The sequence below is a fragment of the Bos taurus genome, chromosome 15 (genome assembly GCF_002263795.3).
Source record: "Bos taurus isolate L1 Dominette 01449 registration number 42190680 breed Hereford chromosome 15, ARS-UCD2.0, whole genome shotgun sequence".
NCBI lineage: Eukaryota > Metazoa > Chordata > Mammalia > Artiodactyla > Bovidae > Bos > Bos taurus.
The window spans coordinates 28,824,796-28,846,024 of NC_037342.1; the positions used below are offsets into that span (position 1 = coordinate 28,824,796).

At 51.8% G+C, this 21,229-nt stretch overlaps 1 protein-coding gene across 1 annotated transcript; it reads right to left on the reverse strand.

Moving 5' to 3' along the window:
* Window positions 1–744: 744 nt before the first annotated feature.
* On the reverse strand, window positions 745–20,609 carry SCN4B (sodium voltage-gated channel beta subunit 4). Its single transcript, NM_001076912.1, is given in 5 exon segments — window positions 745–4,367; window positions 8,344–8,473; window positions 10,146–10,374; window positions 11,808–11,980; window positions 20,429–20,609. Coding segments are annotated over 5 exon segments (687 nt in total). The 5' UTR covers window positions 20,490–20,609; the 3' UTR covers window positions 745–4,273.
* Between the last annotated feature and the right edge of the window lie 620 nt (window positions 20,610–21,229).

Genomic DNA, 21,229 nt, shown 5'->3' on the forward strand with positions numbered 1-21,229 from the left:
GTGGACTATTTTTTAAATTTTATTTATTTTTGGCTGTGCTTCATCTTTGTTGCTTCACGGGCTTTTCTCTGGCTGTGGCGAGCAGGGGCTACTCTCTAGTCGTGGTACGCAGGCTTTTTGCTGCAATGGCCTCTCTTGCTGTAGAGCACAGGTTCTAGGGCACGTGCGCTTCAGGAGTTTCAGCACATGGGCTCAGTAGTTGTGCTCCTGGGCTCTAGAGCCCGGGCTCAGCAGTTGTGGTGCATGGACTTAGTTGCTTCACGGCATATGGGGTCTTCCCAGATCAGGGATTGAACCCATGTCGCCTGCGTTGGCAGGGGCATTCTTCACCACTCAGCTACCAGGGAAGCCCTGTGCTTTTCCTCTTTAAGGTTGGCCTTGTCATTTGAAACAGATTTCACCTGGATACACATGTTAACCTGGGGTGGAGAGACCTGGGTAAGGGAATGTGATGACATTGACTGGTACCAGAATCATTGCCAAGGTCATCAGTACAGGGAAGGCCCTGGTAACGATTCCAGTATCAGAGGGCCATCTTTGCACCTTCTTTGGGGAAGGAGAAGTACTATCAGCACTAATACAACCTGAATGCCTATGAATACAGCAGACATTCTTAGACTTTTTACATCTGGTATCTCACCAAGGCAGGGGACGTTTCAGACACAAGGAGACTGAGGCTCAGCTGGCAAAGTAATAAAACTGGACCCCAACTTCCAATTAGCCAAGGATAGAAACCCCAAACTGTTTCTATTAAACATAATTTTTATTTCATCCAAGGCAAAACTAAATAAAATTCTACAAAGCAAAACATGTTGTCAAGGCAAGACAGTCAGTCAGCTCACGTTCGTTCTGTGCTTGAACACAAGTAAGTGCTTGGTGTGTACACATCTGCGCCTCCCAGAGGCACCCGCAGATCTAAGGCCCGCCCCCACAAGGCCCGTTTGTGCTGCATTGTTTTGATCTATAGTTTTACAGGAAATTGACTATGAGTATTGTTGTTATCCAAGCCAGAGGGATAAACCATGCATAAGATAGTCGAAAGCACTGCGTATCAGGTGGGAGGTGGGAGGGTAGGGACTCCCTGGGACACAGTAGTCAAGCAAGCTGTAGGATTTCCCCCAGAGAAGTCCCCTCTCCTAGCACCCCCTCCCCCCCACACTCTGACGGCAGCTGTGACAGTGAGATGGCATCATGGTGTGTTATGCGACCCAGGAGCACAGCTGGTCTCTCCCTCTGTCTCTTATTCTTTCTCAGATTCCAGGTGCCCCAACAGGAAAGATGGCTCTGAAATGTATAGAAGCTCCCCCATCTCAGGCACACTCAGCCTTTATACATAGCTCCATACATCCGCATGCCCATGCATGGCCCACCCACACCACAGCCACGCATTTCCACACGCTCAGTCCACACAGGCACACCCTCGGCTGCCTCCATCTCAGGAGCTTGCTCTTACACCCCTCCCTTTGCATCCAGCTGTGGGCAGCCAGCCAGATGTGAAAGTCTGAGCTCCACCAGCTGTCCTCCCAGACCTCTCCAGGCTCGTTCTGGCTGCCTTCTGCACAATTCCTACATCAGGAGAATCCCAAGGCTTGGAATGCTCAGGTCCTACTTGGGGGTCAAGGAAGGGGGAGTGGGAAAGACTTTGATTGTGGTCTCCTGACTTTAGTGTCAGAGAAACTGCATGTGTCCTGGGCTCCCAAGTTCAATACTGTGAATGCTCTCTAGCCCACACACCCTGAAAACACCCTCACCAGCCCCTGAAGATCCCTCTCAGAGACCTGCACGCGCTGAGGGTCTGCTTGGGAAGATGGCTTTGCCCACACATCTTCCACTGCAAGTTCATGCCAGAGCTTCTCCATGGGTATAATCCCAGCCTTGGGGCAGGACAGTCTTTGTTGTGGGGACTGAGTTGAACATCCTTAGCCCTCACGCTCATTAAACGGCAGTAGCCATGAGTCCTCAGGCCTTGGAGCAATCTAAAGTGTCCCCCTCTACAGTTCCAATCACCTCTATGGAAAACTACCAAACAAAAGCCATGGACAAGAAGCTTTAAGCATCAGAGCCAAGGTTTCTAACATTACAAAAGCTAAAATAATTCTAAGGGCAGGGGGTGGGTGGGAAGAGAGAGACAGAAAAGAGTGAGAATGTGTGTATGTGTGTGTGTGTGTGAGTGTGTGCACTATAGGGATAGGACGCAGAGGACAGGATAGACTTGGAACACTCCCTCCAACTTTGATACCTGAACTCCTAAATCCCTTTCCAAGCCAAAAAGACATTTTTAAACCAAAACTTTCCAAGTCTTACAGTCCTGTGAAGTAGGTAAGTATTATTACCCCATTTTACAGATAGGAAAAGTTGAGCCCAGAGAAGTTACATGATCTGCCTATGAGTCAGCAGCAGACCCAGGAATATAGAGGATGATGCTCTCCCTCTCCCATACTCTGTATGCCTTGGTTTCCTCTCAGGGAAGTCAGAGGAGCCCAAGCCTGTCCAAATGCTGAAGCTGGGAAAGGAAAAGAAAACGGTTCTAAATGAAGGGAACCTAATACGTTTCCAGAATAACTGGTGGCTCTGGTCTGTCTGCTCCTAAAGACAGGAAAGCCTGAACCTGAGCCCAGGATGGGAGAAGGAAGACACAAGGGACGGAAGCAGATCTGAGTGGGCCCTTGCTGGGATGTTCACTGCTGATTTTTGGCAGGGAGAGCCCTTAGGCAGTCCCCATACACTTTGAAAAAGGGGCTACTCCCCTCTCATTCCTCCCAGGGCCCCAAAGGACAGAGTGTCAGAAATTTAATGAGAGATGGAGGTGGGTGGAAGCAGATGGTGGATTCCTCCATGATCACAGCCCCGTCCATCCCCCACTTCATCAACTCACAGGGAAAACACCATGACATGGCAGGGCCCCAGGGAGCACTTGGCAGATGCCTCCAGGACTCAGCTGTTGGCCCAGGGGGCGTTAGCTCCCCGGTCCCTTGCCTGACCCTGAGTGTGGGCGGCTGGGGACCCCTCACCAGGGCCCCACCAGAGTTGGCTGTTCCACGTGGGCTGAAGGAAGGGGTCGAAGACCTTATGAGCCAGGACTCAGGAGCTAAGGCACAGTCTAGCCCCACACACAAGCGGTGTGCAAACCAGTGCGTGGAAAAGCAGAGGAAAACTGTGGGCACTCTCTACCTGCCCTTCCCCCACCCCAGGCTGAGGATGGAGGAGACAGCTGAGCAGGAAGCAGCCAGACAACCCAAGAGCCCTCTCATTCAAAGCAAGAGGGTCCCTGAGGCGAAGGCAAGCCTTGACCCGGGGATGGAGGTGAACAACCCTGGGAGGGGAGAAGCGAGAGGAACACAGGAGCGAGCAGCTCCTCAAGCGAGATGGCGCCACCTGCTGCTTCGGATGAAGAGCAGCAGGGCGGAGCCGGTTGGGAGTTCCCACGAGCGGCCACGGTCCTGCCAGGCCAAGGAGAAGGGGCAGCCGGCGTTGGTGGGCGTTCTACGGCCCTGACGCCCCGAACAGAAATTCTAGGAAAGAAATAAGTGGCGCCCAGTGCTCTGGGACATCCTGAGGGACCCATTCATGAGCCCTTCGGAACCCAGAGATTAGAAAAGCAGACCAGGTGGGCTAGGACCCCCTAGCACAAAGTGGCAGCCCTAGCTGGGAGTCTTCAGGGACTCCGAGCAGCGGGGGAGAAGGGGAAGAACCAAGGCAGGCAGGCACCCAGGGGTCGGCGTAGGGGGAGGGAAGTTCCTCACTGGAGGGACATGGGGAACCAGGTATCCATCGAAGCCTCTCCCTGCAGGATCCTTCCAGCAACCCCCAAACCCCCAGAGCCTGTAGAGAGTCCTCCGGCCACTCCCGCCATAAAAGGGTTAGTCTTCCATACTCAGGGTCCAACTACTGGGGCAGCCCTCGGCGACCCCCCAAGTCTCTCACAAAGAGACATCAGGAGGAAAACCAAGGTGCTCCTCATCTAGGGTGGGGGGCACTGAAGACCATCTACCCCGGTGTCGGGGAACAGGCCATCCACACCGCCTCAGCCCCTCCTTTCCTGAACCTTCCGCGGGTTCCTTTCCCTGGCCAGCCATTGTCCCTGGGGAGCCCTGGTGGGAGGTAGCGGGTGGGGCAGGCGGGACAGGACCCCAGTTTCTCCCCGCCCGGGGAAGACTACAGTTTGAGCCAAGCAGCAGATGTCTCAGGCACATGGGGTCACGGACACGGCTCAAGCATCGGCTTCATCATAGGAAAGTGAGGCTCCCAGCAGCTGCTTGGCCCCACGCAGGGCTCACACTTTGGTTGGTGCTTTCTCCTCCGCCTTGGAGCCGGGCAACCCATTCTCGGTATTATCGTTCCCTGAGGAACTCACGAGGCACTCCTTCCTGAGAGGGAGAAAGGAGAGAGGGGAGGCAGTGGTGAGAGGGAGAGCCAAGTAGTGGGTAAAACTGTGTGGGAGGGGAGCCGTGGCCCCCTGTGCCAGCCCCGAGCCTCTCCCTGGCCTTCTGTAGTGCCACGGTAGCCAGAGGCCAGATCGCCCACCCTCTCTGCCTCCATTTCCTTGTCTAAAAAATGGCTGCAATGGCCCCTTCTTCATGGGATTACTGGGAGGAGCCAGGGAGCACTTGGAACAGTGCCTGAGCCACAGGAAGTACTCAGTAAGGCCAGCATCACCAGGTCATCTCAACATGGCAGAGGGCAAGGGTACCAGTCACTCCTCCCAGGGGTCAGTAATGAGGGGAGCCCAAACCAGGGTAGATGTCAGGCTGTGCCAAGCCAGGGGAAGGGTCCAGGCCAGCAGACAGGATGCCCAGGGCAAGTAGCTCCTCACCCAGGCCCTGCAGGCCCTTCCTCCTGAAGTTCTCTGGGACTAGAGGTAGCAAAATGAGATGGAAGGGTAGGCAGGTGCGGGCAGAGGCGGGGGATGGGGCAGGAGGAAGGAGAGGTGGGCAGGTGGGAATACCCCCCAGAACGGGCACCACCCCGGCCACCCTGTGCTGGGCATGTTCCAGTCTTAAGTACAAGACCCCCCAACAGCAGTGGCCAGGCCGCACAGGGTGCTCCAGAGAAGACCTGACTGCTGCATTACTCCTACATTTTGGCCCATGAAAACTTCCAAGTCTTTTTCATGGCTTTTGTCACTAAACTACATCTTAGCCTCACCCTGGGCTTGTGTAGCTGAGTTTGAGGCCTTCAGGAGAGATTTAACATTTCATCTTCATCAATTTCATCTTGCAGGATTTAGTCTATACCTCCAGCCTATGCTCCTAAATCTGGAAAAGGGAACTCTCCTACACTGTTGGTGGGCATGTAAATTGGTGCAGCCACTATGCAAAACAGTTTGGAGGTTTAGTTTTTTAAAACTAAAAATAGAGTTGCCATATGATCCGACAATCCCACTCTTGGGCATATATCCAGAGAAAACTCTAATTCAAAAAGATACATGCACCCCAAAGGTCATAGCAGCGCTATTTACAATAGCCAAGACATGGAAACAATCTGAATGTCCATCCATAGACGAATGAATAAAGAAGATGTGGTACATGTATACAGTGAAATATTACTCAGCCATAAAAATAATGAAATAATGCATTTGCAGCAACATGGATGGACATAGAGATTATCACACTAAGTGAAGTAGATCAGACAGAGAAACACCATATATACTTATATGTGGAATCTAAAGTATGAGTGAAATGAACTTCTTTACAAAGCATAAACAGAAAATCACAGAGATAGAAAAAAACTTATAATTACCAAAGGGGGAGGGATAAATTAGGGATTAACAGATACAAACTACTATTATATAAAATAGATAAACCACAATGCCTTACTGTATAGCACAGGGAACTATATTCAATATCTGATAATAAACCACAATGGAAAAGAATCTGAAAAAGAACAAATATGTAGGTATGTACAACTGAACCACTTTGCTGTGATTCCAGCAAACCAACACAACACTAAATTAGCTATACTTCAATTTAAAAAAAAATTAAAAAATATCCTCCCAGATCCCAATTTTGTTATCCATCCAATACAGTGGCTAGGTTTCTGGAAATTTGATAAGCGTATCATTCCTGTTGTTGTTGTTTAGTCACTAAGTCGTGTCCAACTCTTTTCGACCCCATGGACTGTAGCCCACAAGGTTGCTCTGTCCGTGGGATTTCCTAGACAAGACTACTGGAGTGAGTTGCCATTTCCTTTTCCAGGGGATCTTCCCAACCCGGGGATCGAACCTGTGTCTAGTGCATTGGCAGGTTGGTTCTTTACCCCTGAGCCACCAGAGCCCATGTCATTCTTAGTGTAGTTTAAATCAGTAATAACAATGAACAAACAGAGCCTGTGACATACCACTAAAGACCCCTATTCAGATGGGTCTATCATCTATCTACCTACCTGCCTATCTCTAAACCTAAGGAATGGTCAGTCTAGCCAATTCCTATCCACCTAACCATCCATATTTCTTTCCAAAGACCCTGCTAGCTACCAGGCACTGTGTCAGGCTACAAAGGTGTCCAACTGACAAGGTGCCTGCTCTCCAAAAACCTGCAGTCTTCCAGGGAATATGCTATTAAACAAGTACCTGCAGCACAATGCAGTAAATGGCAGGACGGGGGTGGGGCATGCCAGGGAGGGACTCAGCCTAAGAGGGCTCCTTCTAGGGTCAGGGAGGGCCCTTTGGAAGCATCATTTAAGCTGAGACCAAGAAAGATGAGCAGGAAAAGAGGGAGGAGACGTTCGAGGCAGAGGGAACACCCTCACATGTGAAAGCCCAGAACTGATCATAAGATGCTGCCCCACACCTCCCTTCTTCTCAGGAAGCCACCACATCTTTACTGTCACGCAGGCCTACCTCGCTGCTCAGAGGACCCTCTCAGGCTTCCTCCTGGCCTGTCTCCCACCTCTAGCCTCTGCCTTCCCAGTCCCTGTGCCCATCAACACCAGACCCTTTCTTCCAGGTCCTCTGATGAAGCCAGGCCCTGCAAGCCCTCCCCAGCTCCCCTGTGGTCAGAGGAAAGCCAATCTCAGCCTCAAGGGTCCTCAAGGGTCTGTCCCCACCCCCTTTGCGGGTTTCCCCCCTTCCTCCTGACCCCACCCCCACTCTCTCAACAACAGCAACCACAAACGCCTGTTCTCCACAACATGCTCGCTTCCCAGGCTGGCTGTCTTTGCTCTCAGCAGTTCCCCCTACAGAACAACGTTCTCTTCACCCTCCCTGGGACTTAACTCATATCCATCTTGCAAGGCTGACCACAAATGTCTCTTTGTTCTCCAAATTTTCTCACCAGCAATAGTAAGACTGATTATTAAAAACACAATTTGGTCTGAATCCATGCTCCAGACTCCTCTCAAGATCTCTGAAATCCTCCCAGCCTCTGACCATGATGCAGCTAGATAGCCCAAGAGTTCATCATCGCAACCAGTCCTCCCAGCTCTCCCTCCCCTCTGCCAATCTCTAAAATTCTCTCCCTGCCTTCAGCTGCCTTCCTTTCTGACCAGTGCCCTTTTCAGCCTAATTTCTTCTCAACAAAGCAGCATGAAGCCAACCCCAACAGATCTTCTCCTTCTATCTTCTGCTTCTCCCTTGCTTCTCCTACTTACTTTCACCCTCTCTGCTTCAATGGAAGGCCTGCCTCATCTCATCTTTCTTGCCAAGAACACAACTTTCAAATGCCTTTGGTCTGCTCTGGGTTTTGCAGCATTCAATCATGGAACCTGCCAGCTCTGGCAATTCTGGGTAAGTGTGGGCTGCACCCTTTGTACCTCCCGATCTTTCTTCTCGTTCCTCTTACAAATATCTGTCTTTATACCTGAATTTGTCCTAGGGCTTCCCGGGTAGTCATATCAGCCTTTTCAGACTGTTTTTCTCTCCTTCATTTGAATTTTCAGAATTTCACAATAAAAGACTCCCATCACCCTAGAAGGATCTTCCCATTTTAGAGTTTCTGTATGCAGAATCTCATTATTTCCCCTGATCTAAAAAAAAAAAAAATGCATTTTAAAGCCTTTGGTAGGACTTTAGATTGAGATGGTACAAATAACGGGATGGGCAGGAAGACGGGGGAATGAGGTAGAGCAGATGAGTTGTATGTATGTTCTCAGTGAAGTCAGTGTATTCAATAAACACCTCCTGAGCGGATGGGGGAAAGGGAGTGAGATGAAGAATAAGGCTGAAAGATGAAAGGAGCGGGGCAGGGATAAAAAAGAGAGTAGAAGAATTAGGGAGAGAGGAGGGATTAGGAGATAGATGGAAGGATGAAGGCAGATGGGGATATATGATGGTGGATGAGAGGATGCTGGAACACCCATGAGATGAGAATGGGTGGCGGGCCAGTGGGAAGGCAGGAGTCAACTTACTTCTTCTCCTGAGTCTTCTTGATGATGAAGGCAATGAACTTCTTAACCAGCAGGATGAAGATGAGGAGCCCAATGACCCCGCCCACGACACCCAGGATGATGAGGGTCACAGTGTTGTCCACTTCTTCCACTTCATGGTCAGAGAAGGGAAAGAAGAGGGGTGGAGAAGGAGAGCAGGAGTCACCTGGAGCACCACGGCAGCCCAGCAGCTCCCCAGCCTCCAACCTGGGCATCTGGGACACGCCCACCCCAGCAGGAAGCAGGAGAAGCTAGAATATGGCATCCGTCAGGCTAAGGCATAACAGGAAGTCGTCCCTCTCCCCCTGTGCTCCACACATACGCCCTCCCGCAGACACCCACACAACAAGTTCTGGAATAACTCAGACTTGGGGACCACAGCATCCAGGTTTGACTTGACCCTCAAGCATGAGACTTTCATTGCCTCCTTCTAGGTTTCCTTTTACCCATGCAGAAAAAAAAATTGAGAGTCTCCCTGCAATACCTCTTATGCAGCCAGAAGACACAGTAGCCAGGTAATCTGGATTTCAACAACAGGATTTCCACCGTCACAAATGAGCTGGTCACCAATAGTCACTAATAGCCTACAGCTGGTCACTTAACCCTTCTAGCCTCAGTTCCCTCATCTGAAAACTGACCTCCTGACTTCCCAAACCTGTTCCACCCACAATCTCCTCCATCTCTGCTGAGAAAACACCATCCTTTGAGTTGCTCTGACCAAAATCCTTGGAGTCATCCTTGACTCCTCTCTTTTTCTCAAACCCCTATATCCAACCCACCTGAGAATCTTAATGGCCCTAACTCCAAAAAATTGCAGAATCATGAGCATCTTCTCTGCAGGAATCCCACATCATCCAGGAGAGCAGTGGATCCCCAGGAACACAAGAAACACAACACAATCAGGATGCTTAAGCAAGTTTCCTTCCTTTTTCTCTGCTTCCATGCCTCGCCAGCCTTCCAGGCTCCCCTCTCCATGATGCCCACCCAGTCTTAACTCCTTCAGCCCTTTCTCTAAACACGTCCAGTGTCGGGGTCATGGGATACCCTCATCACATGTTTCCTCATTGTCTAATTGTTCCACCATTGTCGGATTGGAATCCCCTCAACCAGGACTTAAGCCCCAGAGAGGAGAGACCATTCTTATCAATCTCTACTGGAACTTACGACTCTGAGCTCCTAATGAAGAGGGCCCTGGTTCAAGCCCTAGTCAGAGAACTAGATCCCACATGTGGCAACTAAGAGCCCGCATGCCTCAACTAAGATCTGGCTCAGCCAAATAAATAGATAAATATATTTTTAATCTCCTTCGCTTTGGCTTTGCATGCTTTGCCCCATCTCAGTTATGTGTTTACTTGTCTTCTGTCCTACCCTGACCTGTCAATTCTTTGAGTGTATCATTCATAGCACTTTTTGGTCCTACATGGCATTCAATCAGCTGTTGCTAACAGAATACACAAGAGCAGTAATAATCAACACATAAGGAGAACTTCACAACACACTTCCATATAGCTTCTGGAACTCTCACAGCAACCCTAAGAGAAGGCAGATCTTCATATGAGGAAAACAAGGCTCAGAGGGCCTCAGTGTATATCTTAAGCTATTCAGTGGCAGAATAAGTATTCACACTAAGTTATTCGAGTTTCCAGATGTAACTCCAGTTGCCCTTGAAAGCATAAAGTGAAAGAAAACACCAATGGTCCATTTCACCATTACACTGAGATGGGTACCCACCCCCAGCCCCGTCCTTCCAACGCCATTGCCCTTGTCCCAGACCCATTACGTACATTTATCAACAACTTGGAGGAAGATGGTGGCCTGGTGCTGAAAATCATTCTCCTTGGGGTTCTTCACGTGGCAGGTGTATTTGCCCGTGTCGCTGAACTCCAGGTTCTTCAGCGAAATGGAAATATTGTTCATTTTCTCCTTTGTGGAGCCCTCCAGAGTGATGCGGTCATCATCTTTCAATTTCACCTTGGGGTCCGATTTCTCATTCTTCACAGTCCCATCTATGAGCTGTGTGGGAAGATGGGAGCAAGGAGGGGGCCAAGAAAAAAATCAGAGTCCTTTCTAGAGTCATGACATCACTCCAGCCCACTCCTTGGGCACCTTCCTGCCCAGGTCAGGAAGAGCCCTTCCCCTTGGTTTCCCACGCTTATCGATAGATCTGTCTGTCTAACCTGGATTTTACTTGCTTCAGGCTAAACCCAATTTCTGTTACTAAGGTCTCCCTAGAATGTAGCATGACTTTTACTGCTTTCTTCATAAAAGCCTTTTAATACCACATAAAAGCCTGTTAATACCACACTCGCTTCCCTCTGTCATTCCTTCCAGCTTTTGCTAGCACCTCATCCCCTATCTGCCTGAATTCTGACCCTCCATCAAGATGTGGATCAATCCCACAGGGCAGTGCATCGGCACCCTCTGAGTTCAGTGTTTAATTACATCCAGAGTTGGTCTCTTGTGACTTCCAGTCCCCTACTAGGTTGCAGAGTACTCAAAAAGCACATGCTGGGACTTCCTTGGTGGTCCGGTGGCTAAGACTCCACACTCCCAATGCAGGGTGGCCTGGGTTCAATCCCTGGTCAGGGAACTAGATCCCACATGCCACAACTAAAGATCCTGCTTGCCACAACTAAGATCTGGTGCAGTCAAATACGTAAAGAAACATTTAAAAAACAATTGCTGACTCTCCATCCCCACCCCCAGCCAAAGCCCTGGACCCTTCTCTTCTCCAGCATCCCCTTCCATCCTTCCAAGGCCTATTCCCCAGCCCTTCTCCTGTTTGGACTCTTCTCATTCTCCGTCTCCAAGTCTTCCAAATGTCTTGTCTCTTCTGCTTTTTAAATTAAATTATTAATATTTACACCAGCTAACCAAGTTTCCGGTATTTCTTCAGACCAGACAGAGGACTCTAGACAGGAATTCCACCCCAAATTCTAGCAACAAAAATCTAAGCATCCTTCCCACATAGATCTGTCTAGACAGGCTCTGGAAAGAATACTGGGAGAGAGACTTCCCTAGAGGTCCAGTGGTTAAGAATCCGCCTGCCAATGCAGGGGCCACGGGTTCGATCCCTAGTCCGGGAAGATCCCACATGCCACGGGGCAACTAAGCCTGTGCACCACAACTACTGAACCCATGTGCCCCAGAGCCCCTGCTCCACAGCCAGAGGGGCCGCTGCAGTGAGAAGCCCGTGCACCGAACTAGAAGGTAGCCTCCACTAGCTGCAACCAAAGAAAATGTCAAAGACCCAGTGCAGCCAAAAAGAACGAAATACATGTATTTTTAAAATAAATAAAAGGTGAGGGTGACCAAAGATGCATCCCTGGAGACCATCATTGAAGGGTCAGTCCAGAAAGGACCATAGCCTGGGGTGGGAGGCAGGGGTGAGGGGACAAACCCCGGAGGAGGATCTGAGCTGCCCCATCCCTTCTCCGGCTACTTACGATCTTGTATGTATCACTGCTGTTGTAGGACCACCAGAAGTGTAGGTTCTCGAAGCCAAAGCAGCTGGAGAAGGTGCAGGGTAGCAGGATCTCCGTGCCGTTGACAGCGTAGATGGTGGTGGCCTTTCCCACTGACACCTCCAGCGACAGGGACACCGGGAGCAGGAAGAGACCTGTGTGAGGGGCACCACCTCCCTGAGTAAAACCCCACCAGAACCTCCAGCCTGCAGCCCTGGAAGGGACCTCTCCGGTGGAGTGCAGTGGCATGGTCAGGCAGGGATGTCTCTATTGCCCTCTGTGTCAATATTAGGAAGATGGTTCTCTTTACTTTAACCAACTCTGCCTGGACTACCTCCGTGATTGATTCTCCCTCTTGGCCTGAGCTGGATGGACTTCTGAGCCTGTTAGTAACCCTTGTGACACTCTAAGTGACCACCAGGGGTCACCCCAACCCAGGAAAACCAGGTCCCGGCCTCCGTGCCGCGAGTCCGCGCCCCTTAACCAGCGGATGTGGTCCCTGTGGCCCCCAAGTGCAGAACCTGCGCCTCCTGTTCGCACTGGGAATCTCCCCAAGGGCTGTGCGCCACTCCCTTGTGATATTTTCGGGATTTGGCGGGGCAGGGGTGTTGGGAGGCTGAGCGGGTCTCCTGAGGTGGCTAAAAGGAAAACGGCAGACACCGGCTCCTCGGCCACTCATTACGGACCCTGGCGGCTCCCACCTGCCCCAAGGGGCCGAGAGGCAGGGGGATGCCTCCCGCTGGACTTTGCTCCACCACCGAAAGGGACCTCGAGAAGAAAAGAGAGACAAGGCGGACCTAGAGGGCATCCCGCAGGGTGGGGTGGAACGGGGATGTCTTGGCATCAGTCAGCAGCCGTGAAATCAGAGGGAGTAAAGCAATAACCTCAGAGAAAGTGAGGGCGGGAGACACTTGATGGAGGCCAACTCAGGGCAGCAGGATGCTTGCAAGCCGGTGGCTGGAGTGGGCGCTGCACCCGTGGTCCCCTCCGGACCCAGAGTAGCCCCCCGACCCCCTGCAGCCCCACTGCGGGGACCATCCCCACCCCCACCCCCTTCTTTCCCACACCTTCCAGTCCAATGCCATCGCTGCCAGTTGAGCAGGTGGCAGTTGTGAATTTCCACTCATGGCCTCTGGGTCCTGCCTCGTGAGTTTGTGAGTTCTTGTAAGAGAACCTGGCCCTCCTGTCCTACAGAGTCCTTGAGGCAACCCCACTGTACCTCAAGGTCATGAGGAGGAGGGGTTTCAGAATTAGACACTAGCTGTCCTTGCCCCTGAATGAACCAGGGTCACCCCGGGTGAGGACTCAGAGTCCTTCTCAGGTTCCCAGTGATGCTGAGAATAATGACCTTTTCCTGAGCAGAGATGTTGGCTAAGGCTGCGTATGAGTAATTTCATAGCATATTCACCTCTCACCTGGAAGGAGGGTCTTATTAATCACATTTTACAGGTGGGAAAGATAAGGCTCAGAAGAGCAAAGTGCCCTGTGCCTTGGCCAAAGTCCTACAACTTCCAGAGGTAAATGTGAACTGGAGTGTGACTCCAGTTGGGCAGTTGAGAGCAGACACCTGGCTGTACCACCTCCTATGCCAAAGTTTCCCTGGCATCTCTTCCCAGACTGTAGCTTCTCTCAACTACTTGGACCACCAGCCTGGCGTTCCCACAGTGTCAGAGCCTAAAGGACCCGGATGGTTTCAGCTTAGAGACACTAAGTTGCCACTGCCTGATTTTAGAGATGGGACAACCAAGACCCCAAATGGGAGGAGACTTGGCTAAACTAACTGGGTTTAGTGGCTGAGCCACTTGAGAACCCCTCTCAGGCCAGTCAGCTCCCAGCTCTGCAGGCAATTCCCAGAACTGTTCTTGTTCCCAAGACAGATAGGGCCAGTCTTTGTTTTAAAGTTGCCAACCTTGCTCCCATCCTCATTCTCAGGGAAGGACCTCTTTCATCAAACTTAATTTCCTCATTGTATCGATACATCATAAACCAGCTTCCTCTTGGTTTGCACACACGAGATAAGGATGCCTAGTGCCACCTGGGCAATGCTTTTTAACTTAGAAGAAGGAGACCTCTCCATCAGTCCAGTGGTTAAGACTCTGCACTTCCCACTGCAGGGGGCTCAGTTTCAATCCCTGGTTGCGGAACTAAGATCTCGCCTGCCATGTGGTGCAGCCTTAAGTAAGTAAGAGGAGCTCCATGGAGAGCTGGAGGCCCAACTCTGCCCTTAGGACTCCCTCAGCTTCTTCATGTCCTCTTTACTTCTGAAGGCAAAGCGGACTGCTCTTAACACAAAGCTCAGAAATAACAACCCATAGTCCAGGATCAACAGCTATCAACAACTGCTGGTATATGCTCAGCACTTACTATGTGCCGGCTACATATAACCCCCACAGCCACGCTCTGAGTGGTGTACCGTAATAGCTCCATATTGCAGACACAGCAACTGAACACAGACAGGTTTGGTGACTTGCCTAAGGTCAACAGAGGGGCTTCCCACATGGTGCTAGTGGTAAAGAACCCGTCTGCCAATGCAGATGTAAGACACATGGGTTCAGGTTCGATCCCCGGGTCAGGAAGATCCCCTTGAGAAGGGAAAGGCACCCCACTCCAGTATTCTTGCCTGGAAAATCCCATGGACACAGGAGACTGGCAGGCCACAGTCCATAGGGTGGCACAGAGTCAGATATGACTGAAGCAACTTAGCACATACACACAAAGGTCAACAAGAGACATTTCTAGCATCCCAAAGCAAGAAAGCCCTACCTTACATCCTAAAACAGCAGATTTTGCCCACCAGAGTTCCAGTTAGTGCTGAGGGGTCATTTCAATTAGCCTTCAATCTTTGATCAGCTCCTCTGTGCCAGGGATTGTTCTAGAGCAGTGGCTTTCACAAAGCATCAGAATCACCTGGAGGTGATTACAGCTAGCTCCGCCGGCCCCACCCCAGCAGTTTCAGATCCAGCACCTAGAGTGGAGCCTGAAATTTTGCATTTCTAAGAGGTTCCCAGAAAATGCTGCAATCAGAGATGACACTTTGGGCCCCACTGTGCTAGAGGATTTCTACCTATTAACTTCAACTCTGATTAGAATGCCGAAAGATGGGTATCATTTTTCTCATTGTACAGATGATACAATTGAGGCTCAGAGAGGTTAAGTCACTTGCACAGGGTCACATAATAAATGGTGGATCTGGAATTGAGCACTGATGGTAAAATAGGATGGGCATTTTACAGGCACTGTCTCATTTAATCCTCATGATAATCCAAATGAGGTAGTTATTATTTTTATCCCCAACATGCAAAATGAAGAAACAGCCTCAGAGAGATTAACTTGCTCAAGGCCACACAACTGGTAAGTGGAATAAGCAGACTACAGACCGAGCTCTGCTTTCCACCACTCTGTGATGGTGCCTCTCCAAGGGAACAACGCCGTCAGGGCCAGCCCTCCTTAAAGCTCCTGGTTTTCTTTTCATTTCTCCCCTCCCTCACCACCTTGCCCCAGAGATCTACAGACAGGAGCCAGACATGAGATTACACCCTCCTGCCTAAAAGATGGCCTTCAATTTGGTTGGGTTTTTTTTTTTTTTTTTTTTTGCCACACTGCATGGCATGTGGGATCTTAGTTCCTCACCTAGGGATTGAACCCATACCCCCTGCAGTAGAAGCAAGGAGTTTTGCTTGCTTCTGGACTGCCTGGGAAGTCCCAAGAAGACAACCTTCTGATGGGAGATCTCAGTTTTGCTTCTCACCACCCCTACCACCTCCACAAACCAAAGAATGGAGTGCAGTGTGGTGAAGCTCTCAGCAGAAGGAGCTTCCTGATGCCTACAGTGCTCCCTCGGAGCCTGAGCACATGTTCCAGGGAGCACCACAGCACCAGCCTCTAGTGTCCAGGATCCTAGGGGAGACAGGGGATCCAAGTCAGGGGCCAAACCCCTTCCCCCCAACCTCAGCTGGAATAGACTATCCAAGCACCAGAGATACCCATCAGAAGCGAAATCTTTTTGATCACTTTAAATAGAAGCAAAAACAAACAAAAAAAAACAGTCCAGGACAGAGGAGAAAAGTACTTCTCTAAGGTCTGACTCATGACGGTGCGCATTTCCACCTGATTAGTGTGTGTGCCTGTGCAGATGAATTAACTCTAATGTACTCAGGACTCCCAGACTCCCAGAGTGAAGCATCACCATTCCCACCGTAGCCTGGAAGGGACAAAGGGAAGGCAGAGATGTTTATACGATGAAGTTCAGAGTCCTGCCTGAATTAAAGCATCAGAGACGGGGAGCAAGCCTGGCTTCTCCACTGCACACCCTCCCAGCACACAGAAGTCTTATCGGCCGTGTCTGGGAGGCTCGTGCACGGGCAAATCCGGAAGCCTGCATCCTGTGCCTTCTTCCCTGTGAGCCTGTGCTGTGGGGAGAGAAGGGGGCAGAGTCAGATCTAGACCCACTAGAGGACTCAGAGAGGTACTTCAGCAGGATGACCAAGCCAGGATGCATGTATCAGGAGGCACATGGCAGACCCCACTTGGCTGGCTGACCTTGAGAAAGTCAGAGGTGCTACATCCTCAAACCAGGGATGCCTGTCTTTCCTACCTTCTAAGCTTGGTATAAAGCTAAAAAAAAACATGAGCTTATAAAACATGAGAAGGGCTTCAATGAGTGCATCCCTCTGGCCTGGGCTCTCTGTGGGTAGAGGAACATAGTGTGTAAAAGGAGGCAGAGGGACAGGGCTGGCCTCCACTGTAGGTCTAGATGTAACCAAGACACTCAACCCGTGTCAGCCAACAATATCTCCAAGCCATTCAAGCACTGTTTTATACTTTCACCCTGTATTACTTCCTGGAGGTAATTATTTCCATGTGGCTACTTCCTCGGATAAAGAAGGACTTTCTTTGTCCCAAACTAAACTCTTTAGAATTTCAAGTGATCTTGTGTGTGTTTCAGATTGGGGGTCCCTTTCCTGCATCTTGGGATGGGTGGGAACAAGTCCTCTGACCCGTGATCCTGTGGAATTCAATCCTAAGCCTTGTCTTTGCTCGCTAACTGCCGAACCGTTCTCAGAACAGCCATTTTCTTGGCTGTTTTCGGATCGGCCCCCTCCTATCCCACCCGATTATGTCTAAGGATTGACTCAGGCCTCCCATTTAAAGTAAAAATATATTTGTACAGGCAAATCTTATTAAATACACCAAGGGGGATCTCATATCTACCATCAGACATTCCAAGTCAAATGCCAAGGCAGAAATCTTCTGCCACCTTTTCCCATATCCGGGTACAGTGATACCCAACAGGCCGAGAGGAGGAAAGAGGGGCAGCGTGGAGCACACTCTAAGTTTAGCTTCCCGGGCTTGCCTGGCAAGGCAGGCAGAATCGCGGCTGACTTTAATAGAGAAGATGATACACTGGCCCCAGGGGAGTCAGGTTCAAAGTAAGAGCTGGGAGGGAGAAAGTGGGCCGAGGCCAGCAGGACAAGACCCCTCCTGGGGTGCAGGCCCTGGGGGCTGTGGGAGGCAGGGCTGAGCCAGGCAAGGCCCCTGGGCCCAAAGACAGAGGAAAGATTTCAGCTCCCTCTCCCTAGGCAACCTGCCGGCTTCCTGCCCACCCCCAGGAGCTTTGCCAGGATAGAAACATGCCCCTGAGACAGCGCTGGATGCTCAACAAAACCAGCTTTGCAAACAATTCCAAGCAGTGTGCCCATCCCTCCTCTTGCAGGCCATGGAATGGGTGTGGCTTCTGCAGAGATCCTTACACCCTCAGCAGCGGGGCAAGGTGGGAGAATCTGTGCCTGGGGTCTACCTAACATGCTGGTCCCACCCGCCACAGCAGCCATAATGACTTGGGACCCCACAAGCCTGCACGTCCAAAAAAAGAATGAATCCCCAACCCTGGGATCTTTCTCCTCTTCCCTGCTTTCCCATCTTCTTTGCCATGAACCGCTTATTTACCCTTTCCTTTTCCTTCCTCTGAGTGGGACTAAACACCCTCTGCTTAATTGCCTTCTCATTAAACAAGTCCTTAATAAATACATGCCCAGGGAAAGAGGGTTGGGCAACAGAGCACCCTCACAAGTGATAATTACACAGAGATCGCAGCAATTAGGCAGATCAGGCAACAAGTAAGGAGTGGGTAGGACAGATACATTACCAGTCACGTGCTTAGGAAGGGACTGACACCTTTTAGCCTCAGTTGCAATACTGCTGTCTTGAAAACTGTGTCTCAATTTAAGAAAGGAGCATCTGGTCAGATTATCAAAAATCAGTTTCATCTCGCCTAGGAGATTGAGTTTGATGTGGGGAGAGGAAGCTGGAGGGGTAGAGGACTCCTAGGAGCTTACTACTCTGTACCCAGTTTCCATAGTTGTGAGAACAGCTCTGGGCCCCTAAGCCTCTGTTCTTCCACACTCAGGCTCCCGAGCTCACTGCTTCTTCAGTCCATCAGCACGACCCCTGCTGACCTTCCCCCGCAGCAGACTGTGGTTAACTGAGAGGGAAGTTGGTGTGACAAAGCCCCAGAGACCTGGATTCTGGCCTACCTGGCCATCAACTGGCTACACACCAGTGAGCAAGTCACCTTCCCTCTCTGGACCGTGGTTTCTACATCCTGAGGGGAGCTCTGTGCTATGGTTTCCAAAGCTCCTGCCAGCTCTGATGCTCTACTTGGCTGTCCAGTCATCTCTGCATCTCCCCTCCTGGACCAAGACCAAGGATGGTGTCTTCTTGCCAAGCTCAAAGCAATGCCACTGCGAGGTCTTATCGGTGGCTGCCTGGGCAACGTCCAGGGAGGGACTCAGGTTGTATTCCCTCGGCAGACCAGAGGGGCAAGGGGCAGAGCAGCTGGGGCCAGTTCTAAGGTCTTCTGGTCTCCCCCTACGAATCACTCTGCTCTCTCCCGGGCTCCCAGAGGGTAGCTCAGGGAATCTTCCAAACCTGTTCCAATGGGCCTCTGTCCCTCCCTAGTCTATCAGCTCAAACAGTGCTTAGAGGATGTGGGGGTTTCCACCTGGAGAAAAGTACCAAGAATCTGTGCCTTGGTGTGTACACACACACACACTCACACACGGTGTATGGTGGGGTTCCCCACAGAAGACAACTTCTATGAATACTCTGGCACTCACATTCCACCAGCCAACCAGGCAATAGGAGAAAGGGAAGCCAGAGGTGTTGATAAGCAGGCTAGTTTAATGGTGGTGTGAGTGAATTCCCCAGTGACCCCTTCCCCTTGCCATGGCCACAGTGATCAGAGATGGGATGAGGGGGAGCAGAGGGCCACTGTGCCCTGCCCATGAAGAGAAGCCTCGGGCCTCGCAGAGACCCACCTCTTAGGGTCACCGTGGAATCAGCACACCTGTGCCTAAACTACAAGAGAGAACACCAGCTGTAGGGATGTAACAAAAGCAGCGGCTCCTGAGTGAAGGACGTACTTTATCCCCGCTCCACCCCCAGGTGCTAACATGACAGGTCAGCACATGGTTTACCTCGGCAGAAGCAGCAGCGGCCACCCTTAAAGACTTCTGTCTTCCTGTTTTCAGCCCAAATGCTTACATCGTGTGCCCAACCCGATGAGGGGAGCTGCCAAAAGCCAAATCTGACAAATATAAACAGGAAGAGGTGCAGGTGCCAGAGATGGAATCGGCTTACACTGAAATCCAGCTTTGACTTCTGAAAGGCTACATTCTGGACTACTAAATGTCATTCCCTAATCTCTGGGAGTTTGACGTTCAAAAGTATCATATGCATAAAATAGACACTAATCATGGGTTCCTTCTGTGGTCTCCGGATGTGCTCCTTAGTCTTCATACTCATCCCAAAAATGAAGAGCCAAGAGCAGGTTAAACAGGTCCCACCGCCCAACCCCATGGAATCTTTACCTAAGAAGAGAGACAGGATCCTTCCTAAAAGGGGGAAATTCTTGGCAGTCCAGTGGTTAAGATTTGGTGCCTTCACTGCCGAGTGCATGGGTTCAATCCCTAGTCGAAGAACTAAGATTCCCACAAGTGTCGAGCCATAAAAACATAAATAAAATTTAAAGGAGGGCTTGAACGATCCTCCAAGTCCCTCCAACACCATCCAGTCTGCAGAGAAGGCAATGGGCACTAGAGGAAGTAGACAGCAGAGGAGCCAAACGGAAAAGGGACAGGAGGAAGGGGCGCTCCCCCGCCTTGAACTGGTGCACGCCAGTGCCCAGGCAACACGCATCTAAGTTGCAAGGGGCTCCGGGCTGGGGTAGAAACCAGCGTCCCAACAACCACACGTGCAACCCACCGGGCATCTCCTACATCCGATCCCAGACACGTTCGCCCAGCCGGCTTAAACCTCTGCGGCCCCAAGCTCCAGCTCCTGAAGCTGAACGCACTAGAGACAGCAAAGAACTAATCTCCGGGCTGGCGGGTGGGATGGGGCGGGGGACGGCGCAAGGTCCCCCGGCAGCTCAGCAGTCCAAACGGCGTCCTGGAAGTAGCTGGAGCCGCTCATTGGGGGCCGCGCTCCAAAGCCCACCCTATCCAAGGTGCTGTTCTTCTAAGTGTTCCCTGCTCTGGGGGGAGGGGGAGGGGGGAAGGGTTGGGGCAAGAGGTAGAAGAAACCAAGCCGGGTGTCTGTCTTACCCAAAAGCCCAATGCCCAGCCATCTCGCCCGGGCTGCGCCTTGGTCCCGAGCCCCGGGCATCGTTCTGTTCTCTCCGGAGCGCCCCCGGGGCGCGGGGACGGGATACAGGGCACACCCGCGCTCGCAGCCCGCGGTCTGCAGTGGGGCCGGAGGCTGCCGGGGAGCTCTGCGCCGCTGGCCAGGGCTCGGGAAAGTTAGCGCGGAGAGCGCGAGGAGGGGGAGGCAGGGAGGGAGAGGAGGAGCCGGCTGCGGGAGCGGCCGCCGGGGGCGCGGGAGGAGAAGGAGGAGCCCGCGGAGGAGGAACGCGAGCAGGGCCAGGAGGCCCGCCGAACTAGCACCTAGGCGAGCGACGCTGCGCCTCTGCTCTGGAAGCGCTCCAGCCGCAGGAGGGGCGGTGGCCGCCGCGGAGCCCGGGGCGCCCCCGCCTCCAGGTCCCGGAGCCCCGGGAGCCGGCCGCACCCCCAGCACCGCCCCCCCCCCCCACACACACACCCCCTTGCTTCCTCTCCGGCTTGGGCTGGGCGGCTGCGGCTTGGCACTGCAGGGCCGCCCGCAGCCGCCCGCATCATCCCGTGCGCTGAGCTGCCAATTAGGAGGATAGTTTGGGGAGGAGTCGAGGTGGAGCGTTTCGGGTGTTGGAAGGCTGCGATGTCTGCTTTGGGGAACATGAGTTTGGGTAACGGCTCCCTCTCCCGGGGCCGCGAAAGGACCGCTCGGTCGCCCGCAGCCGGCACTGCCGCAGCCGGTGGGCGTGTGCGGGCTTGTATGTACACTGCGGCCGCCGACGCGCGTGTGTGCAG